The sequence below is a fragment of the Alexandromys fortis genome, unplaced genomic scaffold (genome assembly GCF_014885135.2).
Source record: "Alexandromys fortis isolate MF-2015 unplaced genomic scaffold, M_Fortis_MF-2015_v1.1 scaffold_210, whole genome shotgun sequence".
In the NCBI taxonomy this organism is placed as follows: domain Eukaryota; kingdom Metazoa; phylum Chordata; class Mammalia; order Rodentia; family Cricetidae; genus Alexandromys; species Alexandromys fortis.
In genome coordinates this window covers 71,604-91,164 of record NW_026068101.1, presented here as the reverse complement: position 1 = coordinate 91,164, position 19,561 = coordinate 71,604, and the positions used below count along the sequence as shown (strand labels likewise).

Genomic DNA, 19,561 nt, shown 5'->3' with positions numbered 1-19,561 from the left:
GCTCAGACACTGAAAATTAAGTGATGCATACATAAACACTCACACTCCGCACCCCAAAGACCAGAATGAGTTTTGTTTTATGTCTTCCGTTGGCATCTCATTGAAAAACAAGCTAATGTTGCCATAACTGATGTTACAGTGACTTAAATAGTAAGGAAACAAAACAATTCTCTTAAACTGTAGGGGTTTTTAAAGCATATATTCCAGGCAAAGGTTCTTAACATTGAACTCTTTTTTTTTTGTTTATTCTATGTTTTTTTTAAACATTTATTTATTTAGTATACAGTATTCTGTCTGCTTGTATGCCTGCAGGCCAGAAGAGGACAGCAGACCTCATTACAGATGGTTGTGAGCCACCATGTGGTCGCTGGGAATTGAACTCAGGACCTTTGGAAGAGCAGGCAATGCTCTTAACCACTGAGCCATCTCTCCAGCCCTAACATTGAACTCTTATACATGTCTTTAGAAGCTTAGAAAATTACTAAAAATTGCAACATCAAACATCCTATATCCAAATTTCCATAATTATCTTGAAAGTGTTCTGGAGTCACTAGCGCATGGGTAGTTGTTGTGACAGGATATGTCTTTCGAAGAGTTCGTGTCAGAGTTGCCGTTAGAGGTGGAGAGGCTGCTGCTCTTACAGCAGATTTTTCCTAGACTACTTTTTCCTTTGAGGAGCTCAGAGATATTACTAATTTCTATTATTTTTCAGGTTATTATAACACTGTAGCTAAGAGGGAAACCAGTAAATGTTGGACAGGGACTCATATATACCTGTTTTTACTCAAATATTGTTCTTTATTTTTAAAGTTGAGTCCCTGTATGTATGTTTTTAGGATAGAAATAAGTTTTCTTTTGTCTAAATGAACACGTATAAATCATTAGTGTGTTATTTGTTTTCTTTTATTTGTAATTATTTTGTCAAGAAGTTAGTATGTTTCCGAAAAGCATAGGTTAGCTCTCAGTATCCTACAGTTTGGCCCTGAAGCTATCTCTTATTTTTCTACTGTTTTTTGTTTCTTTAATCATTCTTGCAAAGTGACATGCTTGTCTTCCTCATTGTGCCTTTCCTTTGGTTATATATCTTCTTTTTTTTTGTTTCTGATTTTTCCATTTCTGACAAGTCTTCTGCCCATTGTCTCATTTAGAAATCTTCCCTGTTAAATACAGCACAGCTCACATCCCTCACCAAGTAGACACAGATTCTTCTCTATCTATATGACTTTCAGTGTGTTCCACTTTCATGACACTTTATATTTTCTGTGTTGGACCACATATAGCTATCATTCCTGTGAGGCTGTAAGCACTTTGAGATAGGATCTGTGAGTGTATAGTCGTCACTGCTGATCATTTAGCTTGTGCTTAAAAAAATTACTGCTAATTGAGCAATTGAATGTTACTTTATAAATATCTTCACTTACTGTAATGGTCATTTCTACCTAATTATATTAATTCATAGCTTTATTAGCTTTTTTGGCATAGTATAGAATCAACTTCAACTGTTACAGTTTTATTTTGAAGGTGACCATGTGTAAGTTTACTGGAATTATTTTATGCTTGTTTTTAACCTCTTTCTTCAAACTCTTTTTTGGGTAAATTACTTAGAATATGGTTCTAGAAAGTTTTAATTAGTATTGGACTCGATATGTTGGCATTTTCGGACAAGTGTCCTCCCCCAACAGCCATTAGGAGAAATCAAATGTGGGATGGGGATAGTACTGAGAAGTTTACTTTTTAGGAGCTGTTTCCCTGAGAATCCTGACTCTCAGCCCAACATATACTGATGGTTTGTGAGAGTCCTATGCTGAGATCTGTGTGGGACTTTGGTTGCCAGAGAACATGAAATGAGCTTTGAAGGGCGGTGACTATGATGAGGGAGGGATCTTGTGTATGAGGTTGGGCTGGCTGGCTCGCCCTGATTGTTGCCTTTGCTGTATTCATTCAGTGAGACACTTTGAAGGATTGAGCTCCGAGTGTTTATCCTCTCTGGAAAAGACCAACAAGAGTAGGAAAACGAGGACCCCTACTTATCCTTGCTTTTCTCAGTAGACACTATTCATTTTTTTCTTTTTTATCATAAAAGGCTTTTTGGGTTTAACTGTTTCATACGGAGGTGTAGTAAAGTGGGATTTAGAAGTGGTAGTTAATAGTGGAGTCTCTGTGTCTTGGTGTGGTGTGAATAGGGAGCCCATAGGAAAGATCTGACATTTCTAGAGGGGGAAGATTGAACAGTAAAAACTACCTTGATATTTTAAATAATATTGCTAGGAACTGACTTGCGAGACATCTGGGGTGGGCTCTAGCAGAGGCTGTGTGTGGCATGACAGATTCTCCTATTTTCCATGGGAGATGCTAAGACAAGCCCACTGTGATGTGCTGATATCTAGTTCAGTGATGTTTTACTGACTAGTACTGTCTTCTGGCCTTGTTTTATAGACTAATCAAAAGGATGGATTTTACAGAAGCTTACTCAAGCACATGCTCTACAGTTGGACTTGCTGCCAGAGAAGGCAACGTTAAAATTTTAAGGAAACTGCTCAAAAAAGGTCGAAGTGTAGATGTTGCCGATAACAGGGGATGGATGCCAATTCACGAAGCAGCTTATCACAACTCTGTAGAATGTTTGCAGATGTTACTTCATACAGGTAAAGTTTACGAAGGCAAGGTATGTGGGACTGTGCATGTAAGCCAAAATAGTAAAATAAAAATATGGTAATAAATGATAGCATTTGTTTCCTTTTTTATAATTCTAAAATAAGTACTTATCCTATTAAGGATGGTAAGATTTCTGCCTTGGATCATGTTCCATCTAGACATCTATGAATATTATCTTTTATATGGAAATGTTTGTACTTTATTTACTTATTTTACATTTATTTATTGACATACTTATTTATGTAATTTGTATTTGTGGGGCATACATGTAGCATGTACCATGGTGTGCCTATGGAGGTCAGAGGACAACTTGAGGAAGCCAGTTCTCTTCTTCCCTCATGTGGGGATTAAATTTAGGGCAGCGGGCTTGGTAGCCAGCATCCTTACCCCAGTCCATGTCACCAACCCTTTTGTTTAATTTTGACTTTTGTGTAGCTCTGGCTAGCCTGGAGCTCAGAGATTCCTCCTGAGTGCTGTGATTAAAAGCATATACTGCCATGTCAGCCCTTTATTTTAATTAATTGTGTTAGGTGATGCAGAGTAGATTGCTGTTTCAATTTCAGCATTTGAAATTTACTTAAGAGTATGTACTCTTTTTTTTTTTTTTTTTGGTCTGGAAAAGGAAATAAAACAACAGGGACAATGCTACTAGTATTCTATTCAGACTAATCTTTTTAAAAATGAAAATATTTTTATGTGTGAGTGTTTTGCCTGTATGTATGTATGTACACCACATGCATGCCTGGTTCCCTCTCTGGGCAGAAGAGGAGATTGCATCCCCTAGAACTGGAGTCAAAAATGGTTGTAAGCCACTGTGTTGGTGTTAGGAACCAAACCCTGGGTCCTCTTCACGAGCAGTATCTTCTCTTAACCATCGAGCCATATCTCCAGCCCCCAATCTTTCTATCTTTAGAATACTTTTCTTTGTCTTTACTTTTGAAAAATTTTCCAATTACTTGGACTTTTTTGCAGTACATCATGGACCAGAGTACCTGCCTTTATATTACTTGTATTGTTAGGGAAGATAGATAAGAAACTGATAAAAAAAAAAAAAAAAAAAGCAGGAGTGTCTCATTTTTGAGAAAGTGAAGCAGGAGTGGGATGGGAAGAGATGTGTGATATTGCTCACATTTTTATTACTGCATACGAAATGGTCAAGACCTCGACTGTACTGGGCAGCAGCCAGTGCTGCCAGCCTGACTTCTTTCTCCAGGGACAGCCTGTGAAGTGTAAACAACACTCCACTGAGTAAGAAGTCTGTGCTGGAGAGAGGGGGATGGAAGATAACTACTGGTGATGGAGTGCTGTGGTGTAGTGCATGTGCCAGACGCTTGGCTTACATTATTTATCTGTTGTTAGATAGAGGTGACGCATAAACTTACTGTTAATCCCACTGGGCTAGAATAAGACCTCTACCACATTTTTTGAGCCAAATTTGAAGCAAACTTTATTATATACTGAGCAGGATGATGGACACTGCCCAGGTTCGTACCCAGGATTCCCATGGAATGGCAATCACCTTAGTTCCAGTGTTTATAAAGGCAAAACTTAGAAGGCTATGTTCTTCCTTTGTCCAGTCTGGTGCAAACATCCATCCTGCTGTACTTCCTGCCTAAGTACCTCTCAGCTACAAGTGACTAAGCACATCCTGTGAAGTTGGGGCAACCAATATTGTTTACAGAAGTGAAAATATGTGGGCTTGTTATCTTACATCAACAACAGCCCCCAGCATTCCAGGAAGTTATCTGCCCTTGCACAAGTGGGTGCTAACAGCTTAGAGGCATTGTCTTTTCAAGATCTTTTAAGCACAGTAATTAAAACTTAAAATACAACTTTAACTCTCACATTAGCCCCAAAAGTTTTGCTTGGATTCAGAGAAGTTGACCTATCTAAGGTTAGTTATGTAAGTTATGTAAGAAACTAACTAGGTTATTTGTTTGAACTAATTTCTGTCTGATTCTGATGTCCTTATTTTTTCTTTTTCTACCGTATCATCATTCTAACACTTAACAGAGTAGACATTAATAGTAGTTAGCTAATTTTTTGAGACATGGCTTTATTTAGGACCTTGCACTCTGATTCACTCTCTTTCCATTTCCCGGGTGCTGGAATTCTAGGCCTGTGCCATCACATCAGGTGTACTGAGCTGCCTTTAAGTGAGGATGAGTGTAGCTGTCCATGCCATAATATTTGCCTTATAGGTCACTGGTAATGGTACACTTGTCATAAGGTGTAGCTGCTTAGACCTCATTGTTCTGGTGGCTTTAAACACCGTCCTATATGTTACACTTGAACTATTATTATCCCTTTGAGGCTCCTTGTTGTTTAACTGGTATATAGAAAAAATTCTTTATAATTTCTACTTCCATGACCAACTTACTTTTGTCTTTTTAAATGACTCTTTTCTTATTTTATGTAAATGGGTGTTTTGTCTGCAGGTATATTTGAATACCACATGTATCCCTGTTGCCTGAGAAGGCTGGAAGAGGGTGTTGAATCTCCTGGAACTAGAATTTTAGACAGCTGTGAGCCTCCATATGGTTGCTGGGAATCAACTCTTTTTCTCTGCAAGAGCAGTCAGTGTTCTTAACTGCTGAATCAATTGTCCACCCTCTTTTGTCTTTTAAAAATTAACCGGGGTGTGGTGGTACATACCCTTAATTGCAGCATTCAAGAGTCAGAGGCATGGATTTTATGAGTTTGAAGGCAGCCAGAGTTATGTGGTATAAGCTGGTCTCAAACAAACAAACAGACAGACAAACAGATTAAATCCCCAAAGAAACCACCACCACCATCAAAAGAAAATTATCTCACATCCATCTATCATCTACCTACCATCTATTACCTGTCTGTCTGTCTGTCTGTCTGTCTGTCTGTCTATCTATCTATCTATCTATCTATCTATCTATTTCATAGTTTATTTGAAAAAGTATGAACTTTTTAGATGCATACATGAGAAGTAGTAATCTTCTCCCCAAACTTGGAGGTGCTGATTAAGCTTGAGTGGATAGCCAGCCCAGGAGCTTCCTGTCTGTGCCTTCCTGTGCTGGAATTACATGTTCGTACTGTAGCACCCAACTTTCTTTTCTTTTTGGTGTGTGTGTGTGTGTGTGTGTGTGTGTGTGTACCAGCATATGAGTACAGTGTCTACAGAGGCCAGAAGAAAGCTTTGAGTTTCCTGGCGCTGGAGTTGCAGGTGATGGTATGCTGCCTGATGTAGATACTAGAAACTAAACTTAGATCCTCTGTAGCAGCAGTGTGCTCTCCACCCTGAGCTAGCTATCTAGGCTCTCACTTTAATTTTTGAGGTAGAAAAAAAAAAAAAAACTTGGAGCGCACTGATTAGGCTAGGCTGTCTGACCAGTGAGCTCAAGGGATCATGCTGTGGGAACAGGGAGACATCAGTGCTGGGTTCCAGACTTGGTCTGCATGCTTGTGTAGCAGACACTTATACTGTCTGAGCCATGTCCCAGTGCCAACATGGCTTACTTTAAGCTGACTATGAGTGACTGAGGCTCAGGGATATGGATTTGTTGTACCCAGTAACATGTTTCAACATGGAAGTGGTTTCGTGTTAAGATTAAAGACTCTATGAGGTCGATGGACTGATTACACATTGTGATTGTGGAGTGTTGGAATGTTGCAGGTGAAGAGCCAAAATGACCTAGGACTGTCTGTAGTCTTTTTAATAATATCCAACTCTCAATCCCCCATATCTGTATCTCAGTTAACATCCTTTTAGCTATTGGGAACAAAGTTTTGGGGTCTATTAACATAATAGACTGCTAGTTTCCAGCAACCCAAAGCTAAGAATGTTATCAGTTAGCATATAAAACCTGTACCTCAGCCTTTTCCATCTTGCTGTAATCCAAATATCCGATGTTTCCACCAATATATTTGGAAAATGTCTTCATGTATAATATGCTTTTGGTCTGTGACTATAAAAGTTCATGTAACCGCTTCTCCATTGGAACAAAGCAACCTGAGCCCATGTTTCCATGGTATCTCTATTCTCTTTGGTGTAAGGGATGTGCTTTGCATTGCTAAAGTTTGATAATGTAATCTCCTTGACACAGGCTTGGCCCATCTTGGTGATAGGTACTTTTGAAATTTGGCCTCATCAAATTTAGCTTAATTATTAAGATATGGTTCTGTTCTTGATTTTTAATCCATTTCTAAAAAGAACCATGTAGTTTTGGTTTTTCTCTTAGTGGTCAGTAAAACCCAAAATAACAGTTTCCTACCATTACTGTTAAAAGTAATAAGCTAGCTTATTATTTACAAGTAAAAGTATACATTGTGTCAGATGTAGGGTGTGGTGCCATTGGAGAGTGTTTGTCACAAATGGCTGACACAGGCCCAGCTCACAGAGTCACAATTCTCAAGTGAAATCAAAAACTTACAAGGATTATGGAAGACCTTTGTGATCACAGTGCTTGTCTATTCGGAAGTCTTTTGAGCTTACTTTAAAGTTTAGTAAGTAGATGAGACACAGAAACCACTCTGTCTTCAATGAAAAAATGAACAGAGGCTGAGGCATTCATTAAAAACTGAGCCATTTTCTTCAAGTAGCCCTCTTGTCAGGAAAGGAAGGAAGTCAGAGTGATAGTTAATGGCCTAGTTAGTACAAAACTAAAAGGTCCCTTCGGTAAAAATTCACAAATTGATGTAAGGGAACTAATTAATTATTGGAACTTCAACCAATTTAGATTGGGTTTTGAAACTCCCCCATCTCTCTAGAGTCCACTCTATAGCCTAGGCTAGTCTTGAACTCACTGGCCTCTTGTTTTAGCCTACCTAGTGCAGGAATTGCAAGTGTGCAGCCTTGTGCTTGGCTGAATCCTTGTTTTAATCATTGTCATTAAGTGTGTGTGTGTATTCACATGTTTGCATCTGTTTGTATGATGTGTGTTTGAGAGGGTGAGTATGCCATGGTGCATGCATGTCAGTGGACAACTTTGTGGACTTGGTTTTCTCTTTCCACCTCTATGTGGGTTCCCAGGATTGACCTTAGGTTACCAAGCTTATATGGCAACTGCTTTTACCCACTGGGCCATCTCACTGCAAATCTTCTTAAAATAATACTTTAGAGATTTAACTAAATTTATTTCAGCTCTTTCAGTACATAAATGATTACACATCACCTGTATTTATTGTTTTATAGAATTCAAAGTATAATCATAATTCCACTGAATCCCACAAAGATTAGTTTAGCTAAATATTTGTTCTTGTTTCATGGTTATAGTACCTAGCTATAGAAAGTTTAAGTAGCTTGCCTAAAGTGTATCCAAATTATAGCCAGCAAAGCCAGGATTGTAGCCTATCTCTTCTAATTCTAAATCTTCTAACCCTGAATATTAACGTCTTGAAATAGTGTTTTTATTTGTTTGTCTTTAATTAAAATCCTAATCCAAGTCATTGTCCAAACAGAATTTTCTACAGTGTTTTATCTAGTTTGCATAAGGCACATCACGTGCTGATACTGCCTGCTTGCCAGGGGCACTCCACTTGGGCCACTCTGCACACGCTTGCTTCCCCTCTTCCCTTCACTAACAGAGTGGATGGCATAGTGCTAAGGGAGCTTGGTCTATGAACTGCATTCCTAACCCTGTGTCAGACGTTTTGTCTCCTTTTGATAGGATGTGTATTAATGCAGATCTTACTGGTGGTTTACATTTAAGAGATGTGAATTAAGCTCCATTGCCTTGATGGGATGAATCTCTATATAAAGTATTATTTTCCCTTCATGGTGCTGGGGCTTAAACCCAGGATTTTGTACATGCTAGTCTAGTGCCCTACCAATGGAACTAAACCTCTAACCCTTGAATTTTTGTTGCTATTATTGGTATGATTATGATTATGATGACCTGTCCCGTTATCTGGGCACCCTGTCCGTTTAAGAGACAAGCTCCACCCACTCCCAATATCTCCCTTTCCACCAAGGCAAGCTGATTTTGCATCATTTCCTCTTCTCTCTTTATCTGTTCTTCAGAAAAGGCAGTCTCTGCTCCCTTTCCTCCTTCTCCCCCCTCTCTCTCTGTCCCCTCCTTCCCCCCCCCCCATACTCCCTACCCTCTTATACCCTTCTTTCTCATACCCTCCCAATACCCACTAAATAAACTCTTCATACCCAAGCTCTCTCTGTATGGCAGGTCTGTCTATCTCCCACCCTCTACATCTTCTCCCACCTGCATTGGGGCCTGCCAGGGTCACTCTTGCCTAAAATCGTAAATCTCACAGCACCAATGAAAGATTTATAGATCTGGTGACCCTGGCATGTCCCACAGAGAGCTTGGTTATGGAGAGTTTTTTTAAGTGGGTATTGGGAGGGTCTGGGAGGTAAGGGATATGGGGGGGGAGCTAGAGGGATAGAGAGAGAGGAAGGGGTGAGGGAAGAAGGGAGACAGAGGCTGCCTCTTCAGAAGAAGAATAGACAAATAAGGAAGGAAGAGAGAATGGAGACTCCCTTGGCCAAAAGGGGGAGATTATGTGTGATCAGAGCTTGTCTCTTAAAGGGACAGGGTACCCAGATGACAGAGCAGGTCAGCATAATTATAATTATAACAATTATTGTTTGGGGAAATTTAGCTGTTCTTTCTCATCGTTAATTCATTCATTGATCCATTTGTATCTATATGGATTTAGGGATATTTTGTACTTTAGGTCATAACCTTATACAATATTATTATTTTTGCTTTAAATAGTTTTGTCTAGGTAGGCTTCCATGTCTTTTTGACCTTTTTTTCTTGTGTACTTTATTTTACTTTGAGACCTTATAAATATGCTGCAGTTTTTTTTTATTTTAATTTATATAACTTTATTTTATGTGGATTGGTGTAAAGGTATCAGATCTCCAGAAACTGGAATTATAGACAGTTGTTAGCTGTCATGTGGGTGCTGGGAATTGAACCTGGGTCCTCTGAAAGAACAGCCAGTGCTCTTAACCGCTGAGCCATCTCTCCAGCCTCCAATATGCTTCAGTTTTATGTATTTGTAGACTCAACACTGGAATCAGCCATTTTTACTTGATTTCTTTTGTTGGAGAATGATAATTAAAACTAAGATCTAGGGACTGAATACTACTGGTGTATGATTGATCTTCAGCTCATTCAGTAGAAAGAACTAGAAAATGTATTTATGGATTATAACCCATATGTGTACATGTGTGTACTCTATAGTTATTTCTATATATGTATATACTAGGTTAGTACTTTTAGCTGATTCCGTACTGATGTCTGTAATCTAGATTTACATTCTAGATTCATTCTGGCTTACTCTGTTGCTTATATGTACCCTCTCTCTCCAGCAAATTTGTAGTACATTGTTTGATGTAGTCTATGCTTAAAATAGTTTTAGAATTGTTCATTTCTGTCTTGTCAAAAGACCCAATCCCTTATTAGCTACAGTATAGTGTTTATGTACAGTTATGAGTCGTTTGTAGTCAAAATAATATTTTCAAAATTTTTTAGGGCATCATTTTATCTGTTCCTTCTTAGAGAGTTTATGATATATTCTGAAATACAATTAGATTCATCTGTCACAGTCCGTATTCTGTTTTTTGGGTTCCCCCTTCTCCTCCTTCATGGTCGATTAAAAAAAAAAAAGAGGCCTTATGAGTTAAGGTGCTTTGCTGTCAAGTCTGATGACCTTTTTGACCCCTGACTTGCACAAGTTGTCCTTTGATCTCCTCCACATGTGTGCTATGACATATGAATGTACACGTGTGCATGCAAGCAAATGAATAAGTGAATGTTATAATGTAAAATATTAAATGACTAGATTAAGAATACTACTGCTGGTTTTGTCAGTTTGACACAAGCGACAGTCATCAGAGAGGAAGGACACTCAGTTAATGAAATGTCCCCATGAGATCCAGCTCAAAGGCATTTTCTCAATTAGTGATCAGTAGGGGAGGGCCCAGACCATGGTGGGAGGTGACACGCCTGGGGTGTTGGTGAGAAAGTAGGGCGAGCAGGACATGGGACGCAAGCCAGTAAGCAGCACCTATCCTATCTCCTGGATTCTGCCCTGTTTGAGTTTCTAAATCTGACTTCCTTCAGTGATGAACAGCCATGTGGAAACGTAAGCCAAATAAACCCTTTCCTTCCCAACTGACTTTGGTCCTGGTGTTTTGTCACAGCAATAGAAGCCCTGGCTGAGACCAGTTGGTACCAGCCCTGGAGTATTGCCTCGACAACCCAAATGATGCTTTGTTTGAAGGAATATGGACCTTGGGGCTGAGGATTAAAAAAGCAGTTAAACTCTTTAAATGATGCTCAATGGGCCATACTAATAGGGGCTTGGAAGAGAGTGCTGCTGAGTGTGATTTGATGAACTGTGGGGGCCTTGCTCAAGGGGTTGCAGAGGAGAATTTTGGTATGTGGTAGTGCTAGAGATAGTTCTTGTGATGTTTTGGTGAAGAATGGGGCTACTTTTTTGCCCTTCTTCCAACAGTCTGCCTGAGGCTAAAGTGAAGAGTTTTGAATTAATTCCATTAGCAGAGGAAATCTCAAAAACAGCCTAGTATAGACTCTGTCCTGTGGTTATAGTGGAAACTTTTATGAAGATTTATAAGGTAAAGGAGTGAGCTGAACAAGGAGATAAACAGGTAAGAAATTGAATAAAGAGAGTGGTGACCTCAGGGCAAGATCCCACCCAGCTAAATTTCCAATTTGTCTAAAGAAACTAAAGAAAAGCTTAGAACTGGGTGTGGTGTTGCACACCTTAATACCAGCATTTGGAAAGCAGAGACTGGCAGTTCTCTGACTTTGAGACCACTCTGGTCTACAGAGCGAGTTTCAGCATATCCAAGCTTAGGCAGTGAAGGTAACCATGGAAAAAAGAAAGTTGGTGAAGATATAATTAAAAAGAAGGAGCCAATCAGCAGCAGAACCTGGCATCGTTGGCCTGGAATTTGCCTCAGTGACTAGGAAAGTTATTTGAACCTCAGGGGACTCACTCAAGAGATTTCAGAGAAGAATTTTGGTATGTTGCCTAGAGATCACTCTTGTGGTATTTTGGTGAAGAAAGTGGCCACTTTTGCCCTTGTCTGAAGAGTCTGCCTGAGGCAAAAGTGAAGAGTTTTATGTTAATTACATTATCAGAGGAAATCTCGAAACAGTCTAATAGACTGTTTCTTGATATTAATGGTACCCCTAATGAAGATTTATAATAAAAAGAAGCAGGCTGAACAGGGTAAATTACAAATTGTAAAATTTTAAGGAGTAAAGGAACACAAAAAAGTGGAATAAAACTAAATCCTGTGTTCAAGGAGATAAACAGAAATGAATGACCTCAGGGCAAGACCCTACCAGCTAAATTTCCAACTTGTGGAAAAGAACTAAAGAAAAACTGAGAGCCCAGTGTGGCGGTGCACAGCTTGAATCCCAGTACTGGGAAGGCAGAGGCTGTGGATCTCTGAGTCAGAGCTTAACCAGGTCTAGAGATCCAGTTTTAGTACAGCCAGTTTGGGCCGTGAAGGACAGAAAGATGTAATTGAATGAATGAGGGGGCCATGTTCTAGCCCCAGCAGGCAGCTGAACTTGGCAGCTTCGGCCACTTGTTTCTGAATTTAAGGATAGAAGAAAGGGGTTATAGAATTTGTCCCCGAGACTAAGGTAAACAAACCTCCAAGGCTAGTTCCTGAATGGAGGCCTAGAGAGACCATTGCTTGAAGCTGTGAAGGTGAGGCCTAGATTGCCTTGGAGACGCCAAGATGTTGGAGATGCCAGAGCCGTGGGATACTTGCTGAGGAGAGCTGCTAACGGGGAGTGGAGCCAGCACAAGAGAGAGAAGTGTGTTGCAGTCAACAGACTTGAATGGGGTTGGAGATCTGAAGAGCTGACATCAGACAGGGAGCTGTAGAGTTTGGAGTTTGTCCATCTGGTTTTTAGGCTTACTTTGATCCAGTATTTCCTCACTATGCTCCCTTCCCTACATGGTGCGGGAGAATTGTCTGTATTCTGTCAATCATGTTATAAATAAATGCTGATTGGCCAGGTAGGAAATATAGGCGGGAAAACCAGACAGAAGGTAAAAATGATGTAATGAGAACAGGAGAATTCTGGGAAGGAGGAAGTTGATTCCTTTCCTCTCCTGGTCAGACCACCAAAGCAGCAGGATGTGATCTGTCCCACTAAAAAAAGGTACTGAGCCACATGGCTAACATAGATCAGAAAAATGGGTTAATCAAGATGTGAGAGTTAGCCAGTGAGAGGCTAGAGCTAATGGGCCAATTAGCTTATAATTTATGGAAACCTATGTGTGATTTTCTTTGGGGCTAAAAAGTTGTGGGATACCTGGCAGGACAGAAAAATCACAACAAACAAGCAGGCCTGGCCCAATCATGTTACACCTACATTTTGGAATGATAATGTATGTATTGTATGTTAAAAGTGTGTGATTTGTTTTTTTCTTTTGCTTTTACAGACTTTGCACTTTAGACTTTTAAATAAATAGACTGTTATATGAAACTATGGGAACTTTTGAAGTTGGACTGATTGCATTTTTGCATTCTGATATTACTACAAGCCTGTGGGGGCCAGGGAGTGGAATATGATGATTTGAAAGAAATTGGTACCCAGTGAGAGTAGCACTATTAAGAGGTATGGCTTTGTGGGAGGAAGTGTGTTACTGTGCAGGCAGGCATTGAGGTCTCATATGCCCAAGCCATACCCAGTGAGATAAATCACTTCCTGTTGCCTACAGGTCGAGGTGTGTGACACCCTGTTACTTTTCCAGTACCATGTCTGCGCGCATGCCACCAAGTCTCCTCGTGGCAATAATGACCTAAACCTCTGAAATGTAAGCTGCCACTTCAATTAAAAGCTATACTTTATTAAGAGCGACTGTGGTCATGATGTTTCTTCATGGCAATAGAAACTCTACCAAGACAAGAATTAATCTTCCTTTTCTGCAGTATTAGAGTCCATCCTTTTCTTCTTCCCAAGGGCTACCCTGGCCTAGGTATCCTGTTGTCAGGATTCTGTCTTTGAATCTCTTGATGCTTCTCTTGGCGCTTTCTCTCCAACTTCCTTCCTCTCAGTAATACCTGAAATAATGCTGAATCTCTCAATAAATTGACTTGATTGAGGATCCAATCACCCCTGGAATACTGTTTTTGTGAGAAGGCTTTTTTTTTTTTTTTTTTTTGAGACTGGGTTTCTCTGGCTTGGAGCCTGTCCTGAAACAAGCTCTTGTAGACCAGGCTGGTCTTGAACTCACAGAGATCCGCCTGCCTCTGCCTCCTGAGTGCTGGGATTAAAGGCATGCACCACTACTGCCTGGCTGATAAGGCACTTTAAAAAAATTTTTTATTGAGCTCTGCATTTTTCTCTGCTCCTCTCACTGCCTCTCCCCTCCCCTTCAACTCCAAGGTCCCCATGCTCCTAATTTACTCAGGAGATCTTGTTTTTTTCTACGTTCTACTTCCCATGTAGATTAGATCTATGTATGTCTCTCTTAGGGTCCTCATTGTAGTCTGGTGGGATTGTGATTTGTGGGCTGGTTTCCTTTGCTTTATGTTTAAAAATCACTAATGAGAGATCACATGGGTGATCTTTCTGGGTCTGGGTTACCTCACTCAAAATGATGTTTTCTAGCTCTACCCATCTGCCTGCAAATTTCAAGATGTCATTATTTTTTTTCTGCTGTGTAGTACTCCATTGTATAAATGTACCACCTTTACCTTATCCATTCTTTGGTCGAAGGGCATTTAGGTTGTTTCCAGGTTCTAGCTATGACAAACAAAGCTGCTGTGAACATAGTTGAGCACATGTCCTTGTGGAACGATTGAGCATCCTTTGGATATATACCCAAAAGTGGTATTACTGCGTCTTGAGGAACGTTGTTTCCTGATTTTATGAGAAAACGCCACACTGACATCCAAAGGGGCTGTACCAGCTTGCGTTCCCACCAGCAATGCAGGAGTGTTCCCTTTACCCCACAACCTCTCAGGCATAAGTTGTTTTCAGTGTTTTTGATCTTGGCCATTCTTTCAGGTGTAAGATGGAATCTCAGAGTTGTTTTAATTTGCATTTCTCTGATGACTAAGGATGTTGAGCATTTCCTTAAGTGTCTTTCAGCCATTTTAGATTCCTCTGTTGACAGTTCTCTGTTTAGATCTGTACTCCATTTTTTTATTGGATTATGTGATCTATTGGTGTCCAATTTCTTGAGTTCTTTGTATATTTTGGAGATCAGATCTCTGTCTGATGTGGGGTTAGTGAAGATCTTTTCCCATTCTGTAGGCTGTCGTTTTGTCTTGTTGACTGTGTCCTTTGCTTTACAGAAGCTTCTCAGTTTCAGAAGGTCCCATTTATTAATTCTCTTAGTGTCTGTGCTACTGAGGTTATATTTAGGAAGTAGTCTCCTGTGCCAATGCGTTCAAGTGTACTTCCCACTTTCTCTTCTATGAGGTTCAGTGTGGCTGGCTTTATGTTGAGGTCTTTGATCCATTTGCATTTGAGTTTTGTGCGTGGTGATAGATATGAGTCTATTTTCATTCTTCTACATGTTGATATCCAGTTATGCCAGCACCATTTGTTAAATATGCTTTCTTTTTTCATATATATATATTTATTGAAAAAAAATTCCACCTCCCCCACTCCTCTCCCCCTTCCCTCACTCCTCTCTTCTCTTCCCCTCTCCCCTCTCTTCTTCCCCTCCCTCTTCAGTCCGAAGAGCAGTCACGGTTCCCTGCCCTGTGGGAAGTCCAAGGACCTCCCCATTCCATCTAGGTCTAGAAAGGGGGAGCTTCTGGCTGTAAGGATCATTTATTTAGATTACTCATCTCCTCTGTCTTGGTTGTAAGAGCTTGATATAGCCTGGCCCAACAGATAATGCACATCACTGGGATATTTATCACTTCCAGTTCTCAGCTTTCTGGATAGAAAACTCGTTTTTCTTCATCTTTCCCATTGAAAAGACAGTTCTGTGTGTCTAATATTCCTGGTTTCTCTGGAGATCTGTGGGTTCAAGAACCGTCATACTATGCTCCCAACAAGGAGTTTTTAAGGGCTGGGAAGATAGCTGGTGAAGTGCTTGCCTTATAAGCTTGAGGACCAGAGCTTGGGTCCCAGCACCCAGGTAAAGTTCTGGGCATGGTAGTACTGTGGAGGTGGAGATGATCCTTTGGGTTCCTGGGCAGTGTGTCTGGCCTAATTGTGAGCTCCTTTCTCAGAGGAGATGGATGGTATTCCCGAGGACAATACTTGAAGTTGTCCTCCAGCCTCTGAACGAGGTTCACATGTGCATATTCACTTCCCTTTGCACACAAGCATGCATATATGTGTACACGCATAAAAATGAAAAGAAGTATTCAAAATTGCCTTTATGTTATTAGTTGAATATAAGGAAGTAATGATAGAAATTGTTCTCATAGAAATAAAATCGTGTTTGTTAATATTTCAGTGAGTAAATATTTGCTGCTGCATCTGCCTCAAATCTTGCCTTTCAACCCCTGACATTCCCTCTTCCCCTTCATCACAAGTTAGGCTAGAAAACCTGCAGTACATTGTTGGCACATGGTTCAAGAATGGAGTTGTGGGAGGAGAATTTTGAATACTTGTAAGGTAACTCCAAAAACAAAACAAAACGAACAAAACAAACAAGCAACAATGAAAAAACCCAAGAGTCCTGTGATGTCAATTTCTTCAGAACATAGAATTGTTCTTGAAATGTATTTTCATGTTCCTCCCAGCTGTAGCAGATAGGAGTGAGTTTACTTCAGATTATTCATTACAAATGACTATTGCTTCTATGGAAAAACATGTTTTTGCCACGTTTGGTTTGTCCTTGTGATTATACACTTTACTCATGTGACTTCTTAACCCTCCGCGTGAGTATAAATTGTCTGATGCTTTGAATAAAGTTGGCTGTTGCATGAAACTGCCTCATTTGTCAGCTCCATCCTCTCAGTCCCATTGTCTCTGCAGTGGTGACAGTGTGTGAGCATAGTTTCCCTTGCATGAATACCAAGGGGCTGTTCCCACGGGAATCCTTCCTCATAGAGCTGTTCATTGACAACACTGGCATTTTAGTATTTCATTCAATTCCTCATGTAGTCTTTGTTTTTCAGACTCAAGAAGTAGAACTGATAATCTTTTGGCTAACAGGTTTTTCTTTTTCCTCAGATTCATCGGAAAACTACATTAAGACAAAGACTTTTGAGGGCTTCTGTGCATTACATCTTGCTGTTAGTCAAGGACACTGGAAGATCACGCAGATTCTTTTGGAAGCTGGAGCAGATCCTAATGCAACTACTTTAGAAGAAACCACACCGTTGTTTTTAGGTGATGTATGCTATTTTTGGTACAGATGTACTTTTAGAAATATTTTTCTTAGTAAACTGTTACAGAGTATTTCTTTTGGTTCTGAAACTGAAAGGCTATTTTTAAAGGTTTCTCTCTTGTTTTTCTACTCTTGGGTGATGGTAGTATTCAGGACTTGGAAATGTTTATTTAAAGCTGCAAAACCCATGGTGAGTTGTTGCCCGGGGTAGTGCTGAAGACCAGTGATGCTTGGATTAGAGCAATCCTTGTAAGGTTATCTACTAAGATTTTGTTTCCTTTTTCTTAGTATTAAAGGATTAAGGCTCTATGGAAGAAATAATTTGTTACCTGTGGATCATGAGTCAGACTTCTTCAGTGTGGAACTGTTAGTTCCTTAAGGATCATAGCCAAATCTTCAGTTGTCCACTGCTAATAACCATTTATTTTATTCCCTCTATCTCTCTGGTTCTGTTGGAGTCTTAGGAACATTTTTTGATTAACTGGTTGACTCAGATTGACTGAGACGTGGAAATTCAGAGGATGTCATTGGAGTAGAACTAGTATATCTTAGACTCTAGTTTGGTCCTACCACATATAACTTGTATGACCACTTAATTATTGCAAGCTTGTTGCTTCATTTAAAAAATGAGAGTATCTATCTAGTATTTGTTAGTCACATGAAAACAAAATAAAATATCAGTGGAAGTACTTTTTTGTGAATGTAAACATATTTAAAATTTTTATGTGTTATAAAATTCAGCTTTAATGTGTGTGTGTGTGTGTGTGTGTTTGCATACATATAAGAGCCTGTGCACACAGAAAAAGACATTGGTTTCCTGCGCTATCACTCTCTGCAGTATGCCCTTGACACCAGTTTATTGTACTGAACCTTAGTCCTTCTGTCTCTGTCCCCATAGCCTTGAGGTTATAAATGCATGGTCATGCCTGGAGATTTATGTAGGTACTGGGAATTTGACCTCAGGGAGTAATGCCAGCCTTCCAGTGCTGGGATTAAAGGCTGTGCCACCACCACCTGACTTCATTATTAATTAATGTAAACATTATTAGATACAAAAGGAAACAAATTGATGGTAAAACTGTTCAGGCAAACCATTGAAACTGTGTAAGTAAAAACAGTTCAGGCTATCTAGGGCTACTTTTGTGAAACAGGTGATCAGAGTTTCGTCATTGGGCTGACTTCACACGCCAGTCCCAGACTGGCTGGGAACTAGGAGTTAGGCTCCCAACAGATGCCATGGAGCAGTGAGTGAGTGCTACTCAGAATGTCAGTCTATCCCTGTAAGAGGCTTGAGCCAGAATGTGGCCATCATACTACTTCATCTTTGAAGTCTCACCTTGAGAAAAATCTCAGCTAAAGATAATGAGTAGGGGTAAAGTTGTTTTCCATCTTGGTCAAACGTCTCATCTTGTATGGGCTGATGACAAGCAGTTTGCAGATTAACAGCAGTTGGTGAGTGATAGTGAGTAGAGCTGCTGTATAGCATGGTTGTGACTATAAACTGGATGATTACATAATCCATTATCCTTTATTCTTCATTGTTATTGCCACTGGTCAGTTCTATACGATTATTACTGACTGGTATGGCTCCTTCACTAGCAGGAATCTTCGGAATTAAGGATATTTTTTCCTTACATATTTTCTTTGCTAAGGAATCCTCAGAATAATAATTTATTTCAATAAATCATAATGTGGATCAGTACTTATAAAATTGATTCCTGAAGAGAATTTTGCTATAAGAATTAAAAACTTGAGTCATAGTAAAAGTTATGGGACCTAGTGTTAAAGCTTTTGGAGATGTCTGAGAAGACTGTGTAAGTTTAGGGCGGCTGTTTTACTCTTGTTCTTTAGTGGTGGTAATGGACCCCAGAGTCTCACATATGCTATGTACTTTCTGTACCACTCAGCTAGCATCCTTTAGGGATATTAGATTTGAAAAATTACAGTGTCTCTGAACTCCGTGCAGAGAAAATAGATGGGATGCTAATTAGTACATAAAAGGATAGTAGAATTTTAGGGTTTTTGTCTTCTATGTGACTAGAGGATGTGTTTTTCTGGATGTGATTTCTCTGGTATCTAAATGGTCATTAGAAATATCAGTGATAACATGTACAGCTGTATTTGGGTCGTCACCATGACGTTTTTCTTATGCTATGCAGCCTTGATTTTCCCCAGCACTTATTTATGTTTACGATTGTTAACCACTGGGCACGTATGAACTTTGTTGTTTTAGACTGTGAAGTCATGACTGGACTGGAACTTGATATGTAGACCAGGTTGGCCTAGAACTCAAGAGATTTTCCTACCTTTATTTCTTGACTGCTGTAATCAAATGTGTGCACAACACCTGGCTTTATATATGAGGAATTTGTTAAGATAGAATTATAGCTTTATAGTTAGACAAAATCTTCTAAATGTCAATAAAATATTGAACATTTGAGGGTAAAGATTAATGGTCATGATACATTTTAGAAATCTTTCTGAATATGCGTGTGTGTGTGTGTGTGTGTGTGAGAGAGAGAGAGAGAGAGAGAGAGGGAGAGAGAGAGAGAGAGAGATTTAATTTCAATTTTTTATGGGAAAGTCCCACTTTATAATCATATTTATAAACTTTAGT

The 19,561-nt window shown here is 39.6% G+C and overlaps 1 protein-coding gene across 1 annotated transcript in view; it reads left to right on the top strand.

Annotated features, from left to right (window-relative positions):
* Positions 1-19,561, top strand: part of Asb3 (ankyrin repeat and SOCS box containing 3) — a 114,877-nt gene that overhangs the window by 25,104 nt on the left and 70,212 nt on the right. The window contains 2 exon segments of the mRNA XM_050123882.1: positions 2,437-2,645; positions 16,788-16,946. Coding sequence (XP_049979839.1) covers positions 2,450-2,645; positions 16,788-16,946 — 355 coding nt within the window. The 5' untranslated portion in view covers positions 2,437-2,449.